The sequence below is a fragment of the Papio anubis genome, chromosome 10 (genome assembly GCF_008728515.1).
Source record: "Papio anubis isolate 15944 chromosome 10, Panubis1.0, whole genome shotgun sequence".
Taxonomy (NCBI): Eukaryota; Metazoa; Chordata; class Mammalia; order Primates; family Cercopithecidae; genus Papio; species Papio anubis.
In genome coordinates, this window is record NC_044985.1 from 116,437,283 (window position 1) to 116,464,372 (window position 27,090).

Below are 27,090 nucleotides of genomic sequence, written 5' to 3' on the forward strand. Positions count from 1 at the left end.
ACGATTTTCCCCGGAGCGGACAGGGGCAGCAAGGTCGGAGTTGACCCGAGGGTCCCTGCCTGGTCCCGGGGGGACGGCCAGCCTCCTGCCCTGAGCTGCGGGGAGAGGAAGCAGGTCGGGGTCTCCCGGACGCGCAGACACCGGCGGCCTCCTCCCACCAGGCTGGCGGTCCCTGAGCCCTGGCGCCTCCTTAAAGCCGCAGCTCCGCCCCGCCCGCCCCGCCTGCCCGTCCTCAGTCCCTCCCAACCGCCGGGTCCTCGCCGCCTTGGCGGAGTGGTGTAGAACCTCGAGACTGCGAGGAGCGCGCCGCCCGCCAGCTCCCTGCGCCCCGTCCCGCGTCCCCGCGTCCCCGCGTCCTGCGATCCTCCGCCATGGCCAGCGAGGAGCTGGCGCGCAAGCTGGAGCGCCGGCTGCGGCGCGAGGAGGCCGAGGAGAGCGGCCCCCAGCTGGCTCCCCTCGGCGCCCCAGCCCCGGAGTCCGAGCCCCCAGCCCGTGCGCCCACGGCCAGCGCCGACGCGGAGCTGAGCGCCCAGCTGAGTCGGCGGCTGGATATTAACGAGGGCGCCGCACGACCCCGGCGCTGCAGGGTCTTCAACCCCTACACGGAGTTCCCAGAGTTCAGCCGCCGCCTCATCAAGGACCTGGAGAGCATGTTCAAACTGTGAGCTCCCGCTGCACTCCCTTCGTCCCCGGGATCAGGTTGGGAGCGGGAGGCTTTCTGGCCCGAAGTCCCGGGCCCGGTTTGGGTGGGGAGGGGTCTCGGGATGCAGGTAGCATTTGGCCCAATGCAGCCAGATCTTGCGCGCTAGGGTCTATCTCGGCGGGTGGGGGGACGGGGCTGGACAGGGGGGACACCGGGAGCAGGAGCTCTCCGGGAAGGAGCCCAAAAGTTCTCGGCAACCGGCGTGCCCGAGTTCCGGGTCCCCCAACCCCGACCGCTAGTCCCGCCCCCTCCGCCCGCAGGTCCGGAGATTTGCTCCGAAAGCAACTTCTAGGAAAGGGAGCCGTCGCTGCGCCTCACCTGCCAGCTTTCACCGTATCCCCCAAGGGAAAAATTAGCCCATGTTGGCCTTTTATCTTTTAAAACAAAAGGGGAAAGTTAATCCTTGGCTGCAGCGCGGGGTTTGATGAACCAGCAGGAGCCTGAGAACGGGGAGTTTGGTAAACTCGTTGTAAGAGATTCAGGACTTTCTTGGAGCAAGCGCGGCCCGGGAGCCTCCTGGGGGGGTCATGGGAACCGAACTTAGCCGCTGGCACCGGTCCGGAGGGGTCGTTCGGTCCTGCTCTGTGAGCCCCAGTGCGCGGGGAGCCGCCCACCTGGGGAGACACTGAGCCAGAGGCAGGCGATAGAGACCCACTAATCCACCTCGTCGGCCTGGAACCTCCTTGGATCTCAGTTTCCTCATCTGGAGAGTGGGAGCAGTAACGGTCCCTGCCTTTTAAGGCCGAAAAGTATTTTGCACCCGGTAAGCTCTTAACCGAGCTATTAATATTTCCAGAATTGAGCCGAGACCGGAAAAATGCCTGGGGGAGCTGAGGCCGCCGGCCAGGTCATGCTTGGGCGTTTTTAAAAGCGCATGGAATGTGTTTGCCCTCCGCGTGGAGGTTCTATTTAAAGGCGCTGTGGCTGGCGCTGCGTCGCCTGAGCCTCCGCTGCCCCTGCACAGAGGTCTGCAGAGCCGGCACCTGGGAGCCTCCGCCTCCTCTGCCTCCCTGACACCCTGGTTTCTTTGTCTGGCTTCCAGGCACTGATCTGTGGCGTTTTCTGGGTCTAGTTTGGACAATTCAGGAAGGCCGAGTGGGGCTAAAGAATGCGACCGGGCGAAAATGGAAAAGTAATGGGTGAGGCAAGCCTTGTTGGAGCCCCTTTGATTTCTCTGGGGTAATGCCTTTCATGGGAAGACTGCCCTGGCCGGGCTCCTCCCAGGCCTTACCAGTTCCTCCCAATCCAGCTAGATTCAGGGCATCTTGGGGAGGGACCTTTATCTTCAAGTTGTCTTGTGGCCACTCAGGCTTCTTTTGTTTTTCCTGCAAAACAATCTTTGGAAAGATCAACTTGTAGTTGGCTATCTAAGAGTGATAAAAAGAGCCCATACGCTCGGAGGGTCTTGGGAGATGAAGCAAGGTGGCATCTGTGAGCAAAACGGTACTGGACCAGGATCAAGCAAAGGGGAGCCGGGCACAGTGGTTTATGGCTGTAATCTCAGAACTTTGGGAGGCCAAGGCCGGCGGATCACCTGGGGTCAGGAGTTCGAGACCAGCCTGGCCAGCATGGTGAAACCCTATCTCTACTAAAAATACAAGAATTAGCCAGGAGTGGTGGCGCATGCCTGTAGTCCCAGCTACTCGGAGACTGAGGCAGGAGAATTGCTTGAACCCGGGAGGTGGGGATTGCAGTGAGCGGAGATCACACTATTGCACTCCAACCAGGGTGACAGAGGGAGATTCTGTCTCAAGGGGAAAAAAAAAAGCTAAGGGGAAGGCAGTGTGTGGCCTGGGATCCCAGCAGAGCTAACAGTTCAACCAATACTTGGTATTTCTTTCTAGGTTGAGTTTTCTGTCACTTGCAACCAAAATTGGCATAAACAAAAGGGGAATAATTTGGCTGAGGAAACCAAAAAGCCATCACTAGCTTCAGGTATGGCTGGATCTAGGAGCTTAGGTGCTGCCATCAGTGCTTAGTTTCTCTTTCTGTTAAGCCACCTTCCTCTCTGCGTTGTCCCCATTTTCAGATGGCTCATCCTTGGTGGTGGCGGTGTGGCCACAACAGCTTAAATTAATAACGTAAGAATGTTAAAAACACTAAAGAAAATGTAACACACCAATTGGTTTTCTATTGGATTACCTTCCAGATTTTACTCATTGCAGCAGCAGTCTTGTGAGGCTATGAAAAGCGAGCACTTGGAGGCAGGCTTCCTGGGTTCAAACCCCAGCCCCACCACTTGCTACCTGGAAGGTTCCTTGGGCCTCTTATTTAAAAGCTCTGTGCCATCAGTTTTCCCTTCTGTCAAATGGGAAAGCACAGGACCTGCCATGTGGGGTTATTGTGGGGATTAAATTAATTCATGTACGTGATACATTTAGCTCCATGTTTTAGCCTATAGTGAAGACCCAGTAGATTTTAGCCACTAATTTTTAGATTATCACCTATCTGTAAATTGGGTAAATCTGCACATTTGGCTGGGCGCGGTGGCTCACACCTGTAATCCCAGCGCTTTGGGAGGCTGAGGCGGGCAGATCACAAGGTCAGGAGTTTGAGACCAGCCTGATCAACATGGTGAAACCCCATCTCTACTAAAAATACAAAAATTAACTGGGCATGGTGCCGTGTGCCTGTAATCCCAGCTACTCAGGAGGCTGAGGCAGAAGAATCGCTTAAACCCGGGAGGTGGAGGTTGCAGTGAGCCGAGATCACGTCATTGCACTTTAACCTGGGCAACAGAGTGAGACTCCGTCTCAAAAAAATAAAAAAGTGCACGTTTTGTGTTGTCCTTTTTTGTTTAATAATTCACTTTGCTGAGTCCACTTTATCCTTTGAACCTGATTTAGCCCACAGTTTGAGCTGTGGAGTGGTGACCTGGCCTCTTGGTGAGTTCCGGGTCCCCGTGGGACTGTGTGCTTTGCCCGTCTGGGTTCTGTGGAAGGAACTTGTTAGCTCCTCTGCTGCTGGATCAGGTTGTTTGTTTCTCAGAGCTGCCTGAATGAAATGCCACAAACTGGGTAGCATAAAACAACAGAAGTGTATCCTCTCGTAGTTCTGGAAACCAGAAGTCTGACAAGTCTGAAACCAAGCTGTCAGCGGGGCTGTGCTGCCCTTGAGGCTCCAGCCAAGACCCCTTCTGTGCCTGTCTCCTGGCTTCTGGTGGTTGCCAGAATCCTTGGTGTTCCTTGTGGTATGGATGCATCACCCTAATCTCTGCTACCCTGAGCTTCTGGTGCTCTCCCTGTGTGTGTTTCTGTGTCTTCACATGATTTTTTTTTTTTTTTTTGAGACGGAGTCTCACTCTATCGCCCAGGCTGGAGCGCAGTGGCTCTATCTTGGCTCACTGCAAGCTCCACCTCCCAGGTTCACGCCATTCTCCTGCCTCAACCTCCCAAGCAGCTGGGACTACAGGTGCCCGCCACCACGCCTGGCTAACTTTTTGTATTTTTAGTAGAGACGGAGTTTCAGCGTGTTAGCCAGAACAGTCTCGATCTCCTCACCTCATGATCTGCCCACCTCGGCCTCCCAAAGTGCTGGGATTACAGGCGTGAGCCACGGTGCCCGGCTCACATGGCCTTCTTGTAAGGATCCCAGTCACTGGATTTAGGACCCCCCCCAATCCAGTATGACCTCATCTTAATTTAACTTTTAAATCTCTAAAGACCCTATTTCCTGATAAGGTCACATTCTGATGTTCTGGGTAGACATGAATTTTGGCGGGGGATGGGGTGGGGTTGGGGGCACTATTCAGCTGAGAGTAGGGAGTGAGAAATGCTGCCCAGAGCTTGAGCACCATCTCTGGAGCCTCATCCAAGGAAGCTTCTGGATTTAGGGAGGTCAGAATCTCAGATTTATCCAAAGCCAGTATGACTCCCACCCCTGTCAGAAAAAGGATGTCTTCCCAAGGCACAACTCTGATTCAAGTGGATTCACTACCTAACTATAAAAACAAAACTGGCCAGGCCCGGGCCTCACGCCTGTAATCCCAGCACTTTGGGAGGCCGAGGTGGGTGGATCACCTGAGGTCAGGAGTTCGAGACCAGCCTGGTCAACATACTGAAACCCTGTCTCTACTAAAAGTACAAAATTAGCCGGGCATGGTGGCAGGCGTCTGTAATCCCAGCTACATGGGAAACTGAGGCAAGAGAATCGCTTGAACCCAGGAGGTGGAGGTTACAGTGAGCCGAGATCATGCCATTGCACTCCAGCCAGGGCAACAAGCATGAAACTTTGTCTCAAAAAAACAAAACAAAACAAAAAACAAAACCAACAGAACCCACACAACACCCCTCTTCATGCCAGAAACACACCTATTTTCAGCAAGAATTTCAATTTTTTTTTTTTTTTGAGATGGAGTCTCACTTGCCGCCCAGGCTAGAGTACAGTGGCACGACCTCGGCTCACTGCAACCTCCACCTCCCAGGTTCAAGCAATTCTCCTGCCTCGGCCTCCTGAGTAGCTGGGACTACAGGCGCGCGCCACCATGCCCGGGTAATTTTTGTATTTTTAGTAGAAACGGGGTTTCACCATGTTGGCCAGCCTGGTCTTGAACGCCTGACCTCAAATAATCCACTGGCCTCAGTCTCCCAAAGTGTTAGAATTACACGCGTGAGCCACTGCGCCTGGCTTAAGAATTTCACTTTTAAGCAGTTTCTAGATTCACGTTCTGATGTCGCCTTAGTTCATTGGGCCCCTTACAGTATGTAACCTGATTAGACCAGTACAAAGTACACCCAGTCTTTTTGTTTGGGGCTAGAAAGATTCATACAGATACTGGGAGACATGCTTTGATCGTTTAAATTTGATTTTCCTATTTAAAAGTATTTGGCTTAGGGATTTCTTACATTTTCAAGGCTTAAAAAAACTGGATCCTTCCCAGCCTCTGAGTTTGTTGGGTTCTTGGAGTGGTGTCCTTTGTCTTTGGGTCCTTAGGACCTAACAAATGAGGCTGGCTTCTAAATGGTGTGTTGTAGAAGAAAGAGGGTTTTCTAATGAGTGTGGGAAGCCAGAGGCATCATCAGCCCGGCCGGAGAAAGTTCCCTCTCCATTTCCAAGCCTGTTACTGGATAGCCTGAGCCAAGAGAATAGTGGCCTGATTTTAAAAGAATGAGAAGGCCCAGAAGAAACTGACTCTACAGTGTAACGTGAGCTGGTGGAGCAGTCAAGGTTAGACAGGAAATTTTAATTACGCTGGACTTATCTGGAGGCCTCTTTCAAAGGGAGGCAATGAGGGCAGCCACTTAAAGGCAGGACCCCAATGCAACATCTTAAAATGCAGCTGCGAGGTTTTTGCAGCATACTAAAAGCTTGTGTTTCAATTCCCCAAAGAGAGGGTGGGAAGAGGAACATTTGGCTATGGGAAAGCTGTCTTTTTCTTAAGAATCTGAAACGGTGATGTCATGGATGTCCTGCCAATGCCAGAGTTCCGCATTACCAAGACACCAGTGAATCCCAAAAAGGTGAGGCTGTCGTGGAATCCTTCATTTCTCATCCCGTCTTGTCTCCCAGTTTCTTTTTCTCCTCCTTAGTCTTGTCTCTAAAGGAGGGAGAAGTGGGTGTAGATTTGGAAGGCTGGGAATTTTCCAAAGAGGTAAAGTGAGCCTCTTAGGGAGGCTTACTGGGGAGGTGGAGGTGAGGCTGCCTGCATACTGGCATCCTAATCTTTTGAGTGAATTGACTGTAAAAATGGGCAAGATGGATGGAAATAAAAGGAAGAAGTTAAGTGCTTTCTTTTTCCTTGGAGAAAGGCAAGAGGTACTGACTTGTCCTGGCTGTAGCTTCAGTCAACAGTGATCACCTTACATGTGAAATTTTCTCACCTGCACTGGAGTTTGTACATTTGACAATTTTGAATTGGGGGGTAGGGTAAGAGGACCTAGGGTTTGTCTGAATTCTGGGGGATAGCTTTAGGTCAGCCTTCTGTTTTCGGTCTTAGTCTCTGGCAGAAAGACCCCATGACTTGGAACTGTGTCTCAGACTGGTTTAAGTGCTGGCTGCTTTTACTTGCCTGGTATGCGTGATTAACCCATGTAGGAGGAGCTGGAAGGAGCTTCCACAGTTGCTGGTGGGTTTATCTTTGTAGGGAGTTCCCGCTTCCTCCTCATTCCTCGCTCCCCACCTCCCTCTCCCTGGGATGTCTCTTCCACCATCCTTGTTACAGAGCCATTGAATTTTATGAGAATTTGAATAATGGGAATGTGAAGTTGAGTGATGAAAACCGTTATTAAAGTCTTACATTATACAAAAAGAGAAAAGTCCTTTCCCCCTTCTTCCTTGCAAGATTATTAAAAAGTGCCTAATTTCAAAGCTGTAAGGTCCAGGAGACTCTAACTTTTTTTTTTTTTTCTTTTCTCAAGACAGGGTCTTGCCATGTTGCCTAGGCTGGTCTCGAACTCCTAGGCTCAGGTGATTCTCCTGTCTCAAAGTGCTGGGATCATAGGCATGGGCTACTTCACCTGGCCAGACATACACACACACACTCTCTCTTCCTTAAATGTTGCATACCAACCAAACTAACTTTATACCCTCAGCTCCGTGGTACACCCTGGACCAACTAGTATACAGGAATGCTTCTTCCATTGACCTACAGGGTGTTTGATTGGCATTGGGCTATGTTCTGCATGGGTTCATGGTGTGGCTGAGCTAGTGGGTCTCCAAAGATGTGCCAAATGGCCTAAGAGTCCATAAATCAGGTCTTGGGAGCTGGAGGGTGCCAGGCCGTCCACAATTGATGTTCATCTTAGTTAGGAGCCCAGCACACCCTCAGGGCACTGACATCTGGGCTTGGCACACGTTTGTCTTTAGCTTTAGGCTTCACAAACCTCTGTATATCATGTGCAACCTCACACACTCACACATGCCTACCTGCGTGCTCACACACTAGCTCACTCCCACAGCCACTCTTCGGGTGAGGCTGTCGTGGACTCACCTGTCGTGACTCACTGCCCTTGGCCTCCTCCACATTTTACAGTCCTCCCAGAACACACCTCTATAGCCTCCTCCTGCTTCTGTGTTCCCTGACTGTTGGTGGCCAAAGGGCATCATTGATCCTAAATCCTAGACGCTTCTTGGCAGGGGACACACCTTGAGTTATTGGCGCATGGACCATGATTCTCCATTCCCAGCAAGATGAAACCTGACCTGTGGTCAGTGACCTGCCAAGACATGGTCTTCCATGTTCCAAGGCTGCAGAGGTTCTGTGGTACCCGCAGTCCAACTGGTAAACAGGAATACTTCTTCCACTGACCTACAGGGACTTTGATTGGCATGGGACTACGTTATGCATGGGTTCATATTGTGGCTGAGCTAGTGGGTCTCTGAAGATGGGCTAAATGACCTAAGAGTCCACTTAGGTCTCCTCCAGTGTTCCCAGCTCTGGGCTCCTCTGGCCAGCACTGTCCATACGTCTGATAGTAGTGTGTGCTCCTATGGTACCATATCATGATGATGACGACGATGATCACCATGCCCCTTTTCAGCCTGCTGTGAGCTATTCATTCACACATTCATTTTTTCATTCATTTAACTAAGCACCTGCCAGGTGCCAGATTATACATACTTGTATAATCTGGAAGGGTCTTGGCCCTTGAGAAGTTTGACAAATGCTGACAGCAAGCTGGATGTAACATGATGCTGTTTGGCCGGGAGGGATGTCACTCCCTGAGAAGCCACCCACCACCTACATACAGGACACTCCAGTAGCTGAGCAGACCCTGAGAGGTTGTGGGGGTTGGGGACACTCTGACCTCAGGCTGCTGCGTTCAAAGCAGGGGCTCCTGGTCGTTCTGGGCACAGCCACGGAGGAGCAGCCACTGAGGACTGTGAAGGGATTCAGGCCCTGGGTGGAGGTGGCAGCGAAGGCCCTCGGGATGAACCTCCTGGAGACAGAGAGTGGGGGCTGAGAACTTGATCTGGGTGGTGAGTGCTTGACCTTGGATGGCAGAAGCAGGGCAGTGAGGGCTCAAGGAAAGGAAGCTGCAGCCGTCGGGAAGCAAGAGCCGTCTCATGGTGGGAGTTAGTACTATTATTATTATTTTTTGAAACAGGTTCTCTCTCTGTCTCCCAGGCTGGAGTGCAGTGGCACAATCTTGGCCCACAGCAACCTCTGCCTCCCGGGCTCAAGTGATCCTCCCACCTTAGCCTCCTGAATAACTGGGATTACAGGCACGACCACCACGCCTGGCTAATTTTTGTATTTTTTTGTAGAGACAGGGTTTTGCCATGTTGCCCAGGCTGGTCCTGGGCTCAAGTGATCCACCCGCCTCTGCCTCCCAAAGTATTGGTTACAGGCATGTGCCACTGCACCTGGCCACGATCGGAGTTACTGAGAAATGGAACGAAAGGTCTTGCAAGGTGGTGAGCTGCATTCTCTGGAGTTTCACTGGAAGAGAGGTGCTCTGACACCCTGGTGTGAGAGGCTTGCAGTTAGGAAGGGCCGAAAGCTTATGGAGGGTAGGAGATGGGCTGTCTGACTTTCAAGTTTCTTTCTAGGCCATGGGTGGGCAAACTTGTTCTGTAAAGGGCCAGATAATCCATCTGTTTGGCTTTGGGCCCTAAGGTTTCTGTTGTCCCTCTGCAGCCTGCCATTGTGATATGAAAGCAGCCACAGGCAATATGCAAATGGATTGGCATGGCTGTGTTCCTGTAACAGTTGGTGAGCATGATTTGGCCTGCATGCCGATGTTAGCCGGTCCCCATGCTAGGCAGTCACTTTAGAATCTTGAATCCAGAGCCTGGTCTCATTTGTCCCCTTTCTTACTTCTTGGCTTTTCCTCCCATCAGTGGCCTCAGGTCCAGAGGGGACACAGTGGAAGCCTGGTGTCCCCCCAGTTGGGTAGGCAGCGTAATGAGGCCTGAGTTCCAGGACCCCAGAGCTGCTTTTGGAAGATTAGCACTGGAGAAGGAGCAGGACCTGCATCTGTTTCTTCTGCGGGCTAAGGAGGCCTGGCAGCTGGCGCTCGCAGCTGGAGTCCGGGGTAATACTCCCCACCCTAGGAAGGCTTGCCTTCCTATGGCTTCCCCTGAGAGGTGGTCCCTGGTATGTTTGAGCTTAAAAACTCCCAATGAAAAAGACAAATGAGGCCGGGAGTGGTGGCTCACGCCTGTAATCCCGGCACTTTGGGAGGCCGAGGTGGGTGGATCAGAAGGTCAGGAGCTTGAGACCAGCCTGGCCAACATAGTGACACCCCCTGTCTACTAAAAATACAAAATTAGCAGAGTGTGGTGGCAGGCGCCTGTAATCCCAGCTACTTGGGAGGCTAAGGCAGGAGAATCACTTGAACCCTGGGAAGCAGAGGTTGCAGTGAGCCAAGATTGTAGCACTGCACTCCAGCCTGGGCAACAGAGTGAGACTCTGTCTCAAAAAAAAAAAAAAAAAAAAGACACATGAAAAACAAAAGTTAATTAGCCTTGGGTGTCTGCTTACTTGAGCCCCGTGTTTGGAGCAGGAGCTCTTGACCTCCGGTCTTGGAACTCTCACCAACTGTGTGTGGAATGGCACTGTCACACCTGCTGGGAGACCTTGCTTCTCAAGGGGGTGTATGGCTCCTCACCCCAGGAAAATTTGAGATCTACTGGTTTGGAGGGAAATGGGAGATAAGAATCTTATGACTTAAGGAAAACTTATTTTTCGTTATCAAATTGTAATATTCCCCATTTAAAATTTCCTTTAAAACAGTAAAGATCTTTAGGAAGCAGAGAGTGGAAGCCGATGCTGTTCTGTTCCCGAGGGTCCCCTCCAGCTGTTCCCGAGGGTCCCCTCCAGCTGGTTGGATACATGTTCTTACACAAGATTGTAAGAGACGATCTCTGCTGTTCTGCCCGTATTACTTGGGAGGCCTTTGGCTCAAGTGATGGAAAACTCTGCCCCAAACTCACTAATGAATAAAGGAATGGATCATCTCATGGATGAGGGCATCCAGAGGACAAGGGTGGCCTTGGGGCAATGGTTGGTTGCTGCTGTCATCCAGGACTTGGGTTCCGTCCTCTGTCCTCTGCCACCCTCTGTGCTGGCGTCAAGGTAGCAAGGTGTGAGGTTCCCCGAGTCACATCAGCTGCAACAAAATCCAGAGGCAGGAAAGACCTACAGTTCTTCTAAACAATGAGGAAATTAGAGCGTAGGCAGCTAGAAGTGAAAAAAAAAAGATAGAAAGAAAAACATAAACAATGAGGAAATCTTCCTGTGTGTGTGCCCCAAGCCGGCCTCTGGCACCCCATCACCAGCACTAGGTCACAGGCCCATCCAGGGTGGTTTCTGTTCCCTGAGGGGTGGAGCCAAAACAGGGCTCTGTTAGTGAGGAAGGAGAGGTGAGTTTTTACTGAATGGTGTTCCATGGCTCTTTTCTGTCCATCTGTGTGTTTTGTTTTTGTTTGTTTGTTTTGTTTTCTGAGACAGGGTCTCGCTCTATCATCCAGGCTGGAGTGAAGTGGTGCGATCATGGCTCACCGCAGGCTCCACCTCCTGGGCTCAAGCCATCCTTGTGCCTCAGTCCCCCAACCCCAACACCTGGCTAATTTTTTCTTTTTTTTAGTAGAGAGAGAGTTTCACCATGTTGCCGAGGCTGGTCTCAAGCTCCTGGGCTTAAGCAATCTGCCCACCTTGGCCTCCCAATGTCCATCTGTGTTGTTGTTGTTGTTGTTGTTGTTTGAAGCAGTCTTGCTCTGTCACCCAGGCTGGAGTGCAGTGGCAAGATTCAGCCTCCCAAAATGCAACCTCCGCCTCCCGGGTTCAAGTGACCCGCCCCCCAGCCTCCTGAGTAGCTGGGATTATAGGGCGTGCTACCACCCCAGCTCATCTGTGTTTCTGTGTACATGGGAGGGTCTTTTGATGTCGGGCTTGGTTTCTGGAGGCCAGGCAGGAAGCAGTCCATTCCTGGGGGCTCCTGAAGACCAAATGCAGAGGTCTTTCCTGCGGAACGTCTGTCATTTTCACTGGGATTCCCTGTGATTTTTCTCTTGCCTGTGGGGGTGGACCCACAGCTAGGAGTGCTGTGTGTGCATCTGGTGATGGGTGGGCTGTCTGTGTCGACCACTCCCTAGGCCAGCTTTCAGTGAACCCCGCCCCCTTCCATCTCTTGTCGCCCTTCCACCCTCCAAAGCGCCTGACATGGTGGACCCGCCCCCTGGCTTTGGAGGGCTGATCATTCCGCCTCACCCTCCTGGCTGCTCACTGTCTTGGAAAACTGTTGGCTGCTACCCTGTGTCTCCCCAGACCCCCTCCCCAAACCTCTTTTATTCTTTTTCTCATTGGGGGTGCCATGCCTCTGATTTCGTCTCCTCTTAGAAGAGGCTCCAGCTGCTACCTTTGGCCGGGAGTTGCCATGCCTTGATGGTCCTCATTCCTTTCGTGGCTCCTGGGCTTCTGTGGCTAAGGGCCCTTCTGTTGGCTTGGAGGCCTTTGTACAAGTAATGTGTGAGCATGTGTTAGGGGGTGTTCTGGGCTGGTTTTCTTTTCTTTCTTTTATTTATTTTTTATTTTTGAGACAGTCTCACTCTATTGCCCAGGCTGGAATGCAATGGCGCGATCTCGGCTCACTGCAATCTCCGCCTCCTGGGTTCAAGCAATTCTCTGCCTCAGCCTCCCGGGTAGCTGGGGTTATGGGCACCCACCGCCATGCCTGCTTAATTTTTTGTATTTTTAGTAGAGATAGGGTTTCACCATCTTGGCCAGGCCATCGTGATCCACCTGTCTTGGCCTCCCAAAGTGCTGGGATTACAGGCGTGAGCCTCTGCGCCTGGCTTAATTTTTTTTTTTTTTCTTTTAAGAGATAGGTCTTTGTTGCCCAGGATGGTCTCGAACTCCTGGGTTCAAGTGATCCTCCTGCCTCAGCCTCCCAAAATGCTGAAATTAGAGGTGTGAGCCACCATGCTGGCCTGCTTTTGTTATTTTTTAGTCTTAGCCTAGCACACCCTACTCCCCAATTGCGTTGCTGAATGAGGGTAAAGTCTTTGGTTTTGGAGCTCAGACCTGGGTTGCCAGTGACAGCGGCAGCCTCCTTCCAGGCCAGGCAGAGCCCTGAAGTGGGCCGGGCGTCCACATCCAAGGCAGACTCGCCCTCAGCCCTATGCCACAGATCCGGTTTTCAGGAAATAGGAGGATGTTCAGGACTTACAAATGGCCTCGTGCCCAAGGCTGGCCACTCTGCCCCTTCCGGGTGGTGAAACAGCAGAGGACCCCACCCCACAGGGCTGTGGCTGATCCTAGCTTTAGGGTTAGGCATCTCCACCCCCAGGTTTCCCCAGCACCCCTCACTGAGCACCCACTGTGCCTTAGGACAGCCCTGATCAAAAACATCTGGCTGCTGACAGCCCTCACTCTTTGCCCATGGGGACCCAGCGAACTCTCTTGTGGCCTTGGAGAAGTGCTGGCCTCTGATGCTGTCCTGTTTGCCTTCGGTGTTGACAGGCTCTCTGCCTCCTCTCTAAATGCCTCGTGCTCTCCACCCTGTGATGGCTGACTTCATGGAGCATTGGGTGTCCCTAATGCCACCTAGGGGCCCCACTGACAGAGCTGACTGTGTGCAGGGCTGTGCTTAGCGATTTCCACAATGGAACTCATGCTTCACGACATTCCAAAGTGGGTACGATATCAGACCCTGTTTCACAGATGAGGAAACTGAGGCACAGAGAAGCCAGGACACTCACCTAAAGTCACACACCTTGTAAGCTGTAGAGCTGGGATTTGAATGAACCCAAGTGGCCTGCACTCTTGTCCAGTGTCACATGCCCGTCTCACTAATGTCATTCCCACCTCCCAGTTTTCCAGCCTCCAAATCTTGGCCTTCCTTGACACCATCCCCTGCATAGCCAGGCAGGGCCTTGCCTGGCACAGTCTCTGCAGGCAGCCTGACCTCCAGGCCCTGTTGGACCACCTGCCCTGAGCCTGTAGCAGCTGCCTCAGACCTGGCCTCCCCCATCCGTGCAACACGTTTTAGCTGGATGGACCTCACCAGAGCCCAGATCTCATTACCTTGCTTCCCTCTTCAGAAGTTATTTTGAGTTGGAGTGGGGCAATACACAACATTCAGTAGCTCCCTATTGCCCAAGGAAAAAAGTCTAGACTCCTCATGTGGACCCTTAAGGCCGTCTCCAATCGGCTGTTACAGTCTTCTCTCTCTCTGGTTTCCCCCGCCCAGGCCTTGCTCTCACTGAGCTGAATGGCCCCCACAGCCTGTCTCCTGTAACCCTGCAGTTCCTAGTTGATTACACTTAGGTCTGTCCATTGTCTGTTATTGGTATTTATTGCTGATTCTCTCTCTTCTTTTCTCTTCTTTTTTTTTTTGAGACAGTGTTTCACTCTGTCGCCCAGGCTGGAGTACAGTGGCATGGTCTTGGCTCACTGCAACCTCTGCCTCCTGGGTTCAAGCTGTTCTCCTGCCTCAGCTTCCTAGTAGCTGAGATTACAGGCATATGCCACCATGCCCAGCTAATTTTTGTATTTTTAGTAGAGACGGGGTTTCACCATGTTGGCCAGGCTGGTCTTGAACTCCTGACCTCAGGTGATCCCCACCCACCTCAGTCCCGCAAAGTGCTGGGATTACAGGCGTGAGCCACTGTGCCCTGCTGGTTATTGCTGATTCTTATGAAGCTCCCTCCCGCTCCAGATTTTCCCTGGGAAAGCAGAGACAGAATGTTCATGGCCAAAAGTGGCTAACCGCTTCCTGCAGTCCCCATGCCCGGCCCAGGGCTGGGCCCAGGGCCATGGCAGAGTAGGCACCTTGACCTCTGTGGAGGCTTCTGAGCTCTGCCGGCTGCAGCTTCAGTGAGGCCCTGATGACTGTTGAGAGGAGCTGCACAGCTCCCCATGGCCGTGGGAGGTAATGTGAGCCTTCAGTGGGGTTATGCGGTTCCCTCCAGCAGAGCCACTGACCCACACGGGCACACACCTGTAAGTGAGACCTGGAAAAAGGTAAGTGACCACCTTCTCAGGTTGTGCACAAGACCTCGTGACCACTCGGTGTGCAGTCATGGCTTTAATTAGGGCACTCATGTTCCAGCCCAGTGTTCTTTCCACTGAGGGCTGCTGGGTTTAAGGTGGTGTGGGCCTGGAGTGGGGAACGCAGGAAAAGGTCCTTCTGGCAGCAGTGGGTGGAGAGGAAATGTCGAGAGCTGCACGGGTGGCAGCCCAGGGTGTCCTTGTCTCCCACTTGGGGTGATGGCCGAGTGCCCCGTAGTCTGCTTGTGTTGGGCTGCTGCCCTGGCCTGCTCTGAGACCTGTGCCCCCTGGGCCGCTGTATACCCCCTCGTTGGGGCCCCCCACTGGCCGTTTCCTTCCCTGACCTTGGCACTGCTGGAACTGTACCAGGCACAGCCTGAATGGAGTCTAGTGTGGAAACCCCGTGTTGTTTGGGAACATCTGTTCCCTGATATCCACAGGGCTCCTGGGAATGCCAGAAGAACTAGGTTTCCAGGGGCCCTTCCAACCCAGTTTCCTGGCCCCTCAGGACTCTCCTATCAGAACTTTTTTTTTTTTTTTTGAGACGGAGTTTTGCTCTTGTCGCCCAGGCTGGAGTGCAATGGTGCGATCTCGGCTTACTGAAACCTCCGCCTCCCAGGTTCAAGTGATTCTCCTTCCTTAGCCTCCCAAGTAGCTGGGATTACAGACACCCACCACCATGCCCCGCTAATTTTTGTATTTTTAGTAGAAATGGGTTTCACCAGGTTGGCCAGGCTGGTCTTGAACTCCTAACCTCAGGCGATCCACCTGCCTTGGCCTCCCAAAGTGCTGGGATTACAGGCGTGAACCACTACGCCTGGCTTCCTATCAGAACTTTTATGCAGACCTGGCAAGGTGGCTCACTTCTATAGTCCCGGCACTCTGGGAGGCCGAGGCAAGAGGATTGCTTGAGTCCAGGAGTTCAAGACCAGCTTGAGCAATGTGGCAAAACTCTGTCTTTACAAAAACGTGAAAAACTATCTGGGCATAGGAGGTATGTACCTGTGGTCCCAGCTAGGCAGGAGGCTGAGACGGGAGGATTGCTTGAACCTGGGAGTTGGAGGCTGCAGTGAGCTATTATCACACTCACTGCAGTGAGTGCATAAGCCGAGTGTTTGGGGCACAAGGTGAACTGGGAGCTCATTGGACAAAAGTGGCTATGAGTGGTTTGATTGTATGATGAAAACTTTGGGTCAAAGCTTTTGTATCTCTGAGTCCCCTGGCCCTTTTTCAGAGCCTGCCCACCCTCCCTCTGCATGCAGCTAGAGCATTGGGAGTGACTGTTTCCCAGCCCGCAGCTGGATGGGTAGGAAGGAGGAGCAGGTGATTTGACAGCTGGGGAGGACCCACACAACCAGAGAAAGCTAGAAACTCAGAGAACCTCGCAGGCAGGGATGTAGGGAGGAGGGACTACAGTCCTGTGACCTTAGGGGGTCCCCGAGGCTCATCTAGATAGGCACAGCTGGGGACACCCACAGGTTAACCCCAGGAGGGCCCCTGAGAAGACCACCTGCCGGTGGGTGTAGTCTCTGTCGCCCTTCTCTGCCTTGAACGTGTCCAGGGTGTGGCACGTTGAATGTTGAACGTGATGTGGGGGGCTTGTGAAAATGCAGGCTCTGATTCAGCAGGTCTGGGGGTCTCGGTGGAACATGAGACTGCGTTTCTAATACCCCTGGGTGACCGTGATGCTCTGGTCTGGGGACCTCACTTTGTGGGGCCAGAGCCTGGCTATTGAAAAAGGCAATGCGTGATTTCTATTCCAAGCCTTTCTGTGTGAAGAGAGGCAGGTGCTCTTGTGTCCTGGTGTCCCTGAGGTGCAGGCAACCCCCTCCCATCACTAAGGCGTGTTCTGGGGCACTGCTGCCCTCCTGAGAACACCCTATCTGAGGGGTCCCTGGGGACTTTCCGACAGCTGAGCCTCTGGTGGACAAAGGCCGGCCAAGTCTTTCTCCATGAATGGCAGGATAATTCCTGGTAGGGAAGTTGGAAAACCAAGAAAGCCCAGGGGCTCTGCACGGTGGAAGCCAAGAGAATAAGTGACTGACTCACGGGCCTGAAACCGGGAGGATGCCGGAGACCAGCCATTGTCCCTTGCTGCTGTCCTTTTGCTAGCTGGCCCTGGGTGGGGTTGGGGTCAGAGTCACCTCGGGCCCTTTGGCGAATCTGGGGGCTTTCCCAGGCAGTGGGCATGCACAGCAGCTGATGATCAAGTGACCCAGGCAGTCGCGCCTCGCTCCACTGCTCGGTGGTGGCCTCAACTATTAGATGAGTTGAGAAGCCTTTTCCAGGGGGCCTGGAGAGGCAGGCCTTATCCTCTGATAGGGCTGGGCCCTAAGAGTCACTCAGGAGGCTTTGTGGAGCAGCAGCACAAACAGTGACCACGGCAGCTGGTGGGTTTGGGTTTTCCCCAGAAGGCTAAAGATGAGGCTGTCTGGGACAAGCTGGGTGTGAGCAGCTTGTTAGAGTGGAAGCCCTGGGAACTGTCTGCTTCCTCATGACCGCAGACAGGTGCTACTTTAAAAAAACAGGCTCCTCACTGATAGCTTACCTGGGCCCGTGTGCTATGCAAGGGGATGATTTCCTTTGGGCCCCTTGACCACTCTGCAAGACACACAAGGCTCATGGGACTCTTGGGTTACAGATGGGGCCAAGTCTCTCCCAAGAGGGTGGTGGGGCTGGTTTGGAATCATCCCAAGTGCCAGTGGAACCAGAGTCTCCCCGTAACAGAGTCTGGAGAATATAAAGATGAAAGGGACTGAGCGTGGTGATACATGCCTGGAGTTCCAGCCCCTTGGGAGGATCGCCTGAGCCCAGGAGTTCTGGGCTTTCTGTGCTCCGTGCCCATCAGGTGCCCACACTGAGCTCAGCATCAATACGGTGACTTCCCAAGAGGGGAGGTGGGGTTAGGGGGATCACCAGGCTGCTTAAAGAGGGGTGAACTGGCCCAGGTCAGACGCAGCAGGTCAAAACTCCCGTGCTAATCAGCAGTGGGATTTCTCCTGTGAATAGCCACTGCACTCCAGCCTGGGCAACATAGCGAAGGCCTATCTCTAAAAAGTAACAATAACAAAGATGAAAGGGACTGAGAAAATGGAAAATTTGGGAAAAAACCACAAGTCCACAAGAAAACTCTAGGATGCAAACAGGGCTGCAGGGTCTTTTTATGGGTAGTTTTTCTTTACTATTCTGGGTTGCCTTTTTTTTTTTTTTTTTTTTTTTTTTTTTTTTGAGAAGGAGTTTCATTCTTGTTGTCCGGGCTGGAGTGCAATGGCGCAATCTTGGCTCACTGCAACCTCCACCTCCCAGGTCCAAGCAATTCTCCTGTCTCAGCCTCCTGAGTAGCTGGGATTGCAGGCATGCGCCACCACACACGGCTAATTTTGTATTTTTACTAGAGACAGGGTTTCACCATGTTGGCCAAGCTGGTCTCGAACTCCTAACCTCAAGTGATCTGCCCGCCTTGGCCTCCCAAAGTGCTGGGATTACAGGTGTGAGCCACCATGTCCGGCCACCTTTTTTTTTTTTTTTTTTGAGGCTGAGTTTCACTCTATCACCCAAGCTGGAGTGCAGTGGTGCGATCTCGGCTCATTGCAACCTCCACCTCCAGGATTCAAGCAATTCTTGTGCCTCAGCTTCCCAACTAGTTGGGATTACAGCCCACCACTATGCCTGGCTAATTTTTGTATTTTTAGTAGAGACGGGGTTTTACCATGTTGGCCTGGCTGATCTTGAACTCCTGACCTCAGGCAATCCACCCGTCTCAGCCTCCCAAAGTGCTGGGGTTACATGTGTGAGCCACCACACTTGGTCTATTCTGGATTGCCTTTAATTAAAAATATATATGTATATGGATTAAAGTTTAAATTATAGGGAAAAAACGAGCTAAGATGTTGGCAGAGAAGGAGCTGGGAGCTCAGGGGAACTCCAGTAAGCCTGACAGCATTTGAAAGATGTAGGCTATGGGGAGAAAAAGGAAAGATGGTGATCATTTGAAATAAGGAGGGAGGGATCCAGGGTTAGGCCAAGCTTGTGGGGAGAAAGCAGGTCCTGGTCAATTGGGCCCAGGGCTGGGGCTCTGTGAGGCCTCACTGGGGCCAGGGCCTCCCTCCTGGACTGAGGTTGGTCCTCCCTCCCCAGGCCTCCCACTTCCAGGTGCTCCAGGGCTGGGAAGGGCATCTTTGCCCAGGGGAGGGGTGCCAGGTGTGCTACTCCATGGGGTTCCCTTTCCACATGGCTGGATTCCAAATTGCAAGGAATGCGATAGCATTTTCATGGAAGGAGAGGGAGCAACAGACCTTTCAAGAATGAAGAAAACAAATCCACCTTCATTTGCCTTTCCCAGAGGCTCAAAAGTTTGGTATAAGATCTCCTGTTTGCAGGTAGCCTTGTCTTAAGGGACTTTCACATTGCCGTTGCTTGGAGAACCTTCTAGCAGGTTAAAGATAAGTGTTCCCCCTTCCCCCCAGTGTGTTTGGCCCTGGACCCTACCTGGGAGGCTGAGCCCCTCACCCCCAGCTTCCTTCAGCCACACCTGCCTGTGTGATGAGCACATTGAGGATTCTTTATCTTGTTTATTTTCCTTTATCTTTCAAACACCTAACTCCAATACAAAAAATGACAGGGTCCTGTGGTCCCACCTACTCAGGAGGCTGAGGCAAGAGAATCGCTTGAACCCCGAAGGCAGATGTTGTAGTGAGCTGAGATTGCACCACTACACTCCAGCCTCGTCAACAGAGGGAGATTCCATCTCAAAAAACAAACAAACAAAACAAATACCTAACTCCAGTTTCTGTCTTTGTGAACTGTTTTGGAGGGGCAACCTTGGCATGATGAGGACTGACCTGAAAATCAAGTCTCACTTCCCTAAAACCCAACTCCTCTGGCCACATCACCCAGCCTGGGGCAGAGCTGCGGGTTAGGGGGTCAGGCTGGGGGTCGTCTTTGGGCCTGGTGATCTTGTGCTGATGGACCTTGGTGGGCCTGTTTCTCCATCAGCCAAACAGCACCACACCCCTCAGAGGAGCCTTGAAGGATTACATCAGATGACATTTATTTGAAGGGCATGGCTGGTGAGACTGTTTCTCTGAATGTCTGCAAGGCGGTAACATCAGCATTCCTCTTGGCGAACAATGAATTCCTTTGCATATGTCGGTAGCCACGGGTCCATGCTTTGAGGCCACAATCAGAATCCACAAATATTCAGAAACATGACTTCTATCATTTCTGTCTACATCTTGAGACATAATTGCCAAATGTCTAACTCTCACAACAGTGACCTGGACATGGGGACACCGAGCACACACTGTGCTTTCTCTAGCCCCTTCCAAGTTCACGGGCACATCGTTCCTACTATACTTGAAAGCTTAGCATCTGCTTGAAACCCCAGGTTCATTCTGATCCCTACGAATTCACTTACTTCAGTTTTCACCATCTATGAAGCGGGGCTACTAATAACCACTTCACAGCACTGCTGTGTTCAGTGAGGTAATTTAGGACAGTGCCTGGCACTTCTAAGCTCTCAGGCACCCATAAAGGCAGGCGGCTGTGATTAATTCTTCACAGGACTGTTGTGAAGATCAAAAGGATCAGTACATGAGACAATGCCTTGTGAACTGCAAGGCCGACCAGTTGTAGTTACTACATGTTTGGAACCCTGTTGTGTGCCGTGCCCTATGTAGACATCGGGCATTTTGAGAGAAGCAGATAAAATAGCGAGATGATAAAGACATGTGAGGTTTTTCCTGCCTGTCTTGCAAATCCAGGCCCTAAAGGAAGTGACTGTAGACAAACCCTCCAAGGGTCACTTTGAAGAGACAAAGACAGGTTTCTGGTGTACATATCCTGGCTCCGTAGGAGAGAGGGTGCCCCTGATGTGGTAGCTCTATTGTTTTTTTCTTTTTATTATTTTTTTCTTTTTGTTTGTTTGTTTGGTTGGTTGGTTTTTTCTTTTTTGAGACGGAGTTTCACGCTTTTGCCCAGGCTAGAGTGAAGTGGTGCAATCTCGGCTCACTGCAACCTCTGTCCCCCGGGTTCAAGCGTTTCTCTTGCCTCAGCCTCCTGAGTAGCTAGGATTATAGGCGCCTACCACCACGCCTGGCTAATTTTTGTATTTTTATTAGAGACAGGGTTTTGCCATGTTGGCCAGGCTGGTCTCGAACTCCTGACCTCAGGTGATCCACCTGCCTAGGCCTCCCAGAATGCTAGGATTACAGGCATGAGCCACTGTGCCTGGCGGTTTATTTATTTATTTATTTTTTTCCAAGATGGAGTCTCACTCTATCACCCAGGCTGGAGTACAGTGGCATGATCTTGGTTCACTGCAACCTCTGCCTCCCAGGTTCAAGCAATTCTCCTGCCTCAGCCTCTCGAGTAGCTGGGATTACAGGCACGCGCCACTAGGTCCGGCTAATTTTTGTATTTTTCGTAGAGATGGGGTTTCACCACATTGGCCAGACTGGTCTTCAACTCCTGACCTCAAGAGAGCTGCCCACCTCAGCCTCCCAAAGTGCTGGGATTACGGGCATGAGCCACCGCGCCCAGCCTGTGGTAGCTTTAGAGTCCTGCCAGGACTTAAATAAAGGGAACTTGGCTGATGCTTCCAGCAGGAACAAAAGAAAGCAGCCCTGACTGAGCAGCTGGGATTGAAGAGGGTGCTTGGCTCAGGATTCCTTTCTCTCCTGCCCTTCTCCCCTCCACATGACACGGTCACAGCTTCACACTCACTTTATTCCTGTGCCCAGCCGGTGGCTCTCAGCAGAACACCAACGGCCCTTTTCCCTCTGCGGGACTTGCCCACTGGGCTGGTGGGCTTCTGTTTCCGGGCACATTCTCTCCAAAGGAGTTGAACCAAATTTTCTTGCCCATTTAAATAAGTTGGGGCCAGGCCTGGTGGCTCAGGCCTGTATTCCCAGCACTTTGGGAGACCGAGGCAGGCGGATCACCTGAGGTCAGGAGTTCAAGACCAGCCTGACCAACATGGAGAAACCCCGTCCCTACTAAAAATACAAACATTAGGCGGCGTGGTAGTGGGTGCCTGTAATCCCAGCTACTCGGGAGGCTGAGGCACAAGAATCACTTGAACCCGGGAGGCCGAAGTTGCAGTGAGCTGAGATTGCACCACTGTACTCCAGCCTGGGCGACAGAGCGAGACTCCGTCTCAAAAAAAAAAAAGAAGAAGAAGTTGGAATTCCTTCAATATTGCCCTGAGCTTGCTGAGGTCTTTTTTGACATATTTGACCTTTTTGTTAGGCCTGGAGAATGTTGCAGGCTTTGGGACCTGAAAGGAAGGTTTCCCAAGTCTTCTAGACTCCTCTCAGTTTGAACCCCAGGGGTAAATGGATGACTTTTCTTTTCTTTTTCTTTGAGACAGAGTCTCACTCTGTCACCCAGGGTGGAGTGCAGTGGCACAGTCTTGGCTCACTGCAACCTCCACCTTCCTGGTTCAAGCAATTCTCCTGCCTCAGCCTCCCGAGTAGCTGGGACTACAGGTATGGGTATCTGCCACCACACCTGGCTAGTTTTTCGTATTTTTAGTAGAGACAGGGTTTCGCCATGTTGGCCAGGCTGGTCTTGAGCTCCTGACCTCAGTTGACCCTCCCATCTCGACCTCCCAAAGTGCTGGGATTACAGGCGTGAGCCACTGTGCCCTGCCCAAGGATGGCTTTTCTCATACCCCTCCCTGTGTTGGGAGAGCCTCTTTCCCCTCACATGCGACAGCCGCTCTGTGTCTGCGGGAGGCTGTGCTAGCTCCGGCTTAGGTGGGCTGGGAAGCCGTCTCCCTGGTCCTTCCTCTCCCAGCTGAGGACAGATTCCTGCCTATTCCCTGACCTTTATTTATCTTCCCATCTGCCTAACCAGTTTGTCTCTTGTTCCTGGGCACTGCTGTCTCCTTACACCCAGGCTTTTCAGTTCCTCCCTTACTCGCTTCACTCTCCTTCCTTTCTGCTCACTCTTTGTTCATGTCCCAAATGATTCGCTTCTCAAATGCACCACATTCATCACTTCAGCCTTTTCTGTGAATTCTGTTGGAACACGCTGTGTGTGCTGGGCAGTGAGCAGTGGGCAGAAGACGTTTATCCAGAATCTTGGCACTGAAGGGACCTTAGTAGTCATGTTTTTCTTTTTTAAGAGATAGATCTCACTGTGTTGCCCAGGCTGTACTTGACCTGCTGGGCTCAAGCAGTCCTCCTGCCTCAGCCTCTGGAGTAGCTAGGATTACAGGTTCAAGCCACTGTACCTGCCCTTAGTGGTCATTTAACTGGGCCGCCCCTGCTAAGGCTGACTTGACCAGAAAAGTGCTTCTCAGAGGGTTTTCTTGAAGCACTGCATTGCCAAGGTGCATCTTCTCAACGGAAAATCCCCAAATGCAGAGGACTGTGTGGTCAGATGAGTCTGTGCGCTCTATTTCCCTCTTGTAAGTTTTGGACACATATGGAAGGCTCTGGAAAGTTCCACACTGAACCTGTTTACTTTGGGACTCCGTGTAACAGAGACTGTCCCTCCCAGCTGGTTTGTGCAAGCTCTTTACTTCTCAGGTCTAGTTCCAGTTGGCCATTTTGCCAGAAGGTACCTCCTTGCACTTAGCTGAAGCCTGTCTCACCCATTTCCATGCACAGAGCCCAGTTCTGGCACCCTTTGGGCCCCTGGGCAACATCTGAAGGCAGCTCTGCCAAGTCCCGCTGGTTCCTTCCACCCTGTCCTTGTGTGGGGTCTTAGGTCCATTCTTCTTCTTGGGTGCTTCCCGCTGGCCAGGCCCATGGCCTCCCTGCAGTGTGAGGTCTGCGTGGAGTGGGGCAGGCCATGATGGGGTAGACAGGACTGTGGCCCCTGCATTCGGGATTCAGGACTTTTTGTACTTGCCACTATGATTTATTTTGCCCACAAGTTTTTGGCAGCCTCCCTGACTCACTGTAGCATCCCAGTCCCCTGAAGGTGTGGTCACAGGTGCAAGTGAGTGCCATTTGTCTCAAAACCTGTGCTGGGGAAGTCAGCTTGTGGGGGTCTCAGTTTTAGTACTTTGCTTTTGTTTTGTTTTGTTTTGTTTTTTGTTTTAAGACAGGGTCTCACTCTGTCATCCAGGCTGGAGTGCAGTTGTGTGAACACGGCTCATTGCAGCCTTGACCTCCCAGGCCTGAAATGATCCCCCTGCCTCAGCCTTCTGAGGAGCTGGGACCACAGGCACATGTCACTATGCCTTGCTAATTTTTTTATATTTTTGAAGAGACAGGGTCTCACTGTGTTGCCCAGGCTGGTCTTGAACTCCTAGGCTCAAACAACCTTCCCACCTCAGCCTCCCAAAGTGCTGGGATTGGAGGTATGAAGCACCACTCCGAGCCAGTACCTTGCATTTTTTAAAAATTGTGGTAAGATATGCATAATGTGAAATTTAGCTATTTTGTTTTGTTTGAGACAGGGTTGCATGCTGTCACCTAGGCTAGAGTGATCACAGCTCATTGTAGCCTCAAACTCTTGTGCTCAGGTGATCCTCCCCCATTGGCCTCCCAAGTAGCTGGGACCACAGACGTGGGCCACCACACTCAGGTACTTTCTTAATTTTTTTGTAGAGATGGGGTCTTGTTTTGTTGCCCAGGCTGATCTGAAACTCCTAGGCTCAAGTGATTCTCCTGCCTGGGCCTCCCAAAGTGCTGGCATAACAGGCATGACTGACTGCACCCAGCAAAATTCACCATTTTTAAAACATTTTTAACCATTTTTGAGTGCAGAGTTCAGTGGCAACAACATTGACGTTATAATGCAACCATCACTGTCATCCATTTCCAGAATGTTTTCACCCTCCTAAACTGAAACTCTGTCCCCATTCAACACTAACTCCGCATTCTCTTCCCCAGCCCTTGACAGCCACCATTCTACTTCTGTCTCGATGATTTTGACTACTCTAGGGACCTGATGAGTGAATTCATACAGTGAGGTGCCCTTTTTGTGACTGGCTTATTTCACTTGGCACAATGTGTTCAAGGTTCATCCACACTGTAGCCTGGGAGCATGTGTCAGAGTTCACTTCCCTTTCACTGCTGAATGGAATTCCATTGTTTGTGTAGATCACATTTTGTCAATGGGCATTTGGGTTGTTTCCCCCTTTTGGTGATTGTGAATAATGCTGCTAAGAACACTAGTGTCAGCCAGGCACGGTGGCTCACGCCTGTAATCTCTGCACTTTGGGAGGCCGAGGCGGGTGGATCACCTGAGGTCAGGAGTTCGAGACCAACCTGGCCAACATGATGAAACCCTGTCTCTACTAAAAATACAAAAAATTAGCTGGCCATGGTGGTGGACCCCTGTAATCCCAGCTACTCGGGAGGCCTGAGGCAAGAGAATCACCTGAACCTAGGAGGCGGAGGTTGCAGTGAGCTGAGATCGCGCCACTGCACTCCAGCCTGGGCATCAAGAGTGAAACTCCATCTCCAAAAAAAAAAAAAAAAAAAAGAATACTAGTGTCCAGACATCCATTGAATCCTATGGTAATTCTTTGTTTAGGACCTTGCATTTTTCTCTTTTTTTTTTTTTTAAAGACTGAGTTTCACTCTGTTCCCCAGGCTAGAGTGCAATGGCGCTATCTCAGCTCACTGCAACCTCTGCCTCCTGGGTTCAAGTGATTCCCCTGCCTCTGCCTCCTGAGTAGCTGAGATTACAGGCATGCGCCACCACACCCGGTTAATTTTTTGTATTTTTAGTAGAGATGAGGTTTTACCATGTTGGTCAGGCTGGTCTCGAACTCCTGACCTCAGATGATCCACCCACCTTGGCCTCCCAAAGTGCTGGGATTATAGGCATGAGCCACTGTGCCCGGCCAGGACCTTGCATTTTTCTTTGCTATATTTTATCTGTGGACATCACACCAGCTTGCTGAGATCTTTTGGGCCTAGATTGTGCCCCAACTTTGTGTCAATAGCAAATCTGAGAGTCAGCACCCTTTCCGGGTGGCTGTAACTAACAGCCATTCCGCCTAAGTGTATCCATACCTGTTTATCTTCCCCCAAAGGCCTGCTATAGGGCATTGCTCACCCTGAGTGGTGACATCAGGTCAGCTGTGGTTTTCCATTAGACCAACTTGACAGTAACGTTTCACAAGTAAATAAGCATGTGACCCAGCATTTCCAATCTTGGGTATATACACAAGAAAATGGAAATATATGTCCAAACACTTGTATATGAACGTTCAAAGCAACACTGTTCATAAGGTGTTGCCGAAAGGTGGAAACAACCAAATGTCCATCACCTGATGAGTGAAGAAACGAAATATGGTATATTGATACAGTGGAATATTGTTGGGCAACAGAATGTCCACAAGAGGCAAATCCATAGAGACAGAAAGGCTAGTAGTTGCTAGGGGGGAGGGGTGGCAAGAGGGGAGTGGGAAATGACTGCAAATGGGTACCAGTTTCTTTTTAGGGTGATGCAAACGTTCTGGAATTACATGGTAATGATGTTGGCACAACCTGAATATATAAAAATCCATGCACTGTACAGTGAGTTTTATGGTATGTGAATTATATCTCAGTAAAGCTGTCTTTTCAAAAAAAAGCTTAAAAAACAGGTAAGTGAGGTCCATGCCCAAGTCATTTTCAGTGAACCCATGGAAATCGTTGCTTCCCTTCTTAAAGTGCTCACAAACCATCCTGTGGCAACGCTAGATCCTGGGCTGATGCATCTGTGATTCACATACTCTGACTACTTCTGGGAAACCCAGAAGCACCTTGCTGGTTTCCAGATCTGGAACACCTGTCTCATCCTTCACGGTTCCTCAAAGCTCACTGACAGCCATCCGGTGATCTTGTCTGTGTCCTTTAGTGCCTTGCAATGTAACTCTGCCAGCGAGGAGGCCGCGCTGAGCACACAGCTGCTTGAGTAAGAAGTAGCCAGCATACTGTTAAAGTGAGGGCATTGAGGAAAAAAAACACAAGAAATAAAAATAGCACCCACCAGAGGAAGGTGGTGAATGCTGTCCCGGAGAAGGATGGACAGCGGGTGCTATTGGACAGCTGAGGAGGAAGCGAGTGGCTCCCTGAGCTCCCGGGCACAGGAAGACCATAGAGGAAGGCACAGAGGGGGTGGCTGGGTGGGAGGAACGGCACGAGTTGGCCACTGTGACTGGAGGGGAGCCTGTCAGGGATTCCTGGGCCTCCTCTCCAGCCTGACCTTGGGAGCCTTAAATAACTCCAGCCCACAGCACTAGATTCCTAGGTGCCCACAGGCTACATTTCTTGGTGGGTAGTGGTTGTTCTCAATAATGGTGGGGTTTTGTTACTGAGGCTGTGTTGGGGGGAATGCAGATGGGTAATGAGTGGATGAGTCAGTTCTCAAACAGCAACAAAGAAAAACCTGAGAGTAACTAATTTATGAGAAAAGTGGTTTAATTGGCTCAGGCACAGTTCCTCAGGCTGTACCGGAAATATGGCAGTGTATGCTTGGCTTCTGGGAAGGCCTCAGGAAACTT

At 51.5% G+C, this 27,090-nt stretch overlaps 1 protein-coding gene across 2 annotated transcripts in view; it reads left to right on the plus strand.

Annotated features, from left to right (window-relative positions):
- The first annotated feature begins 232 nt into the window (after positions 1 to 232).
- Positions 233 to 27,090, plus strand: part of EFHD1 (EF-hand domain family member D1) — a 50,432-nt gene continuing 23,574 nt past the window's right edge. The window contains exon 1 of one of the 2 annotated variants that reach the window (XM_021924142.2): positions 233 to 661. In XM_021924142.2, the coding sequence (XP_021779834.2) occupies positions 372 to 661 (290 nt within the window). In that variant the 5' untranslated portion in view covers positions 233 to 371. Of the gene's footprint in view, positions 662 to 5,303; positions 6,163 to 27,090 lie in introns of those variants that run through there. The other variant, XM_031651610.1, reaches the window with a different exon arrangement.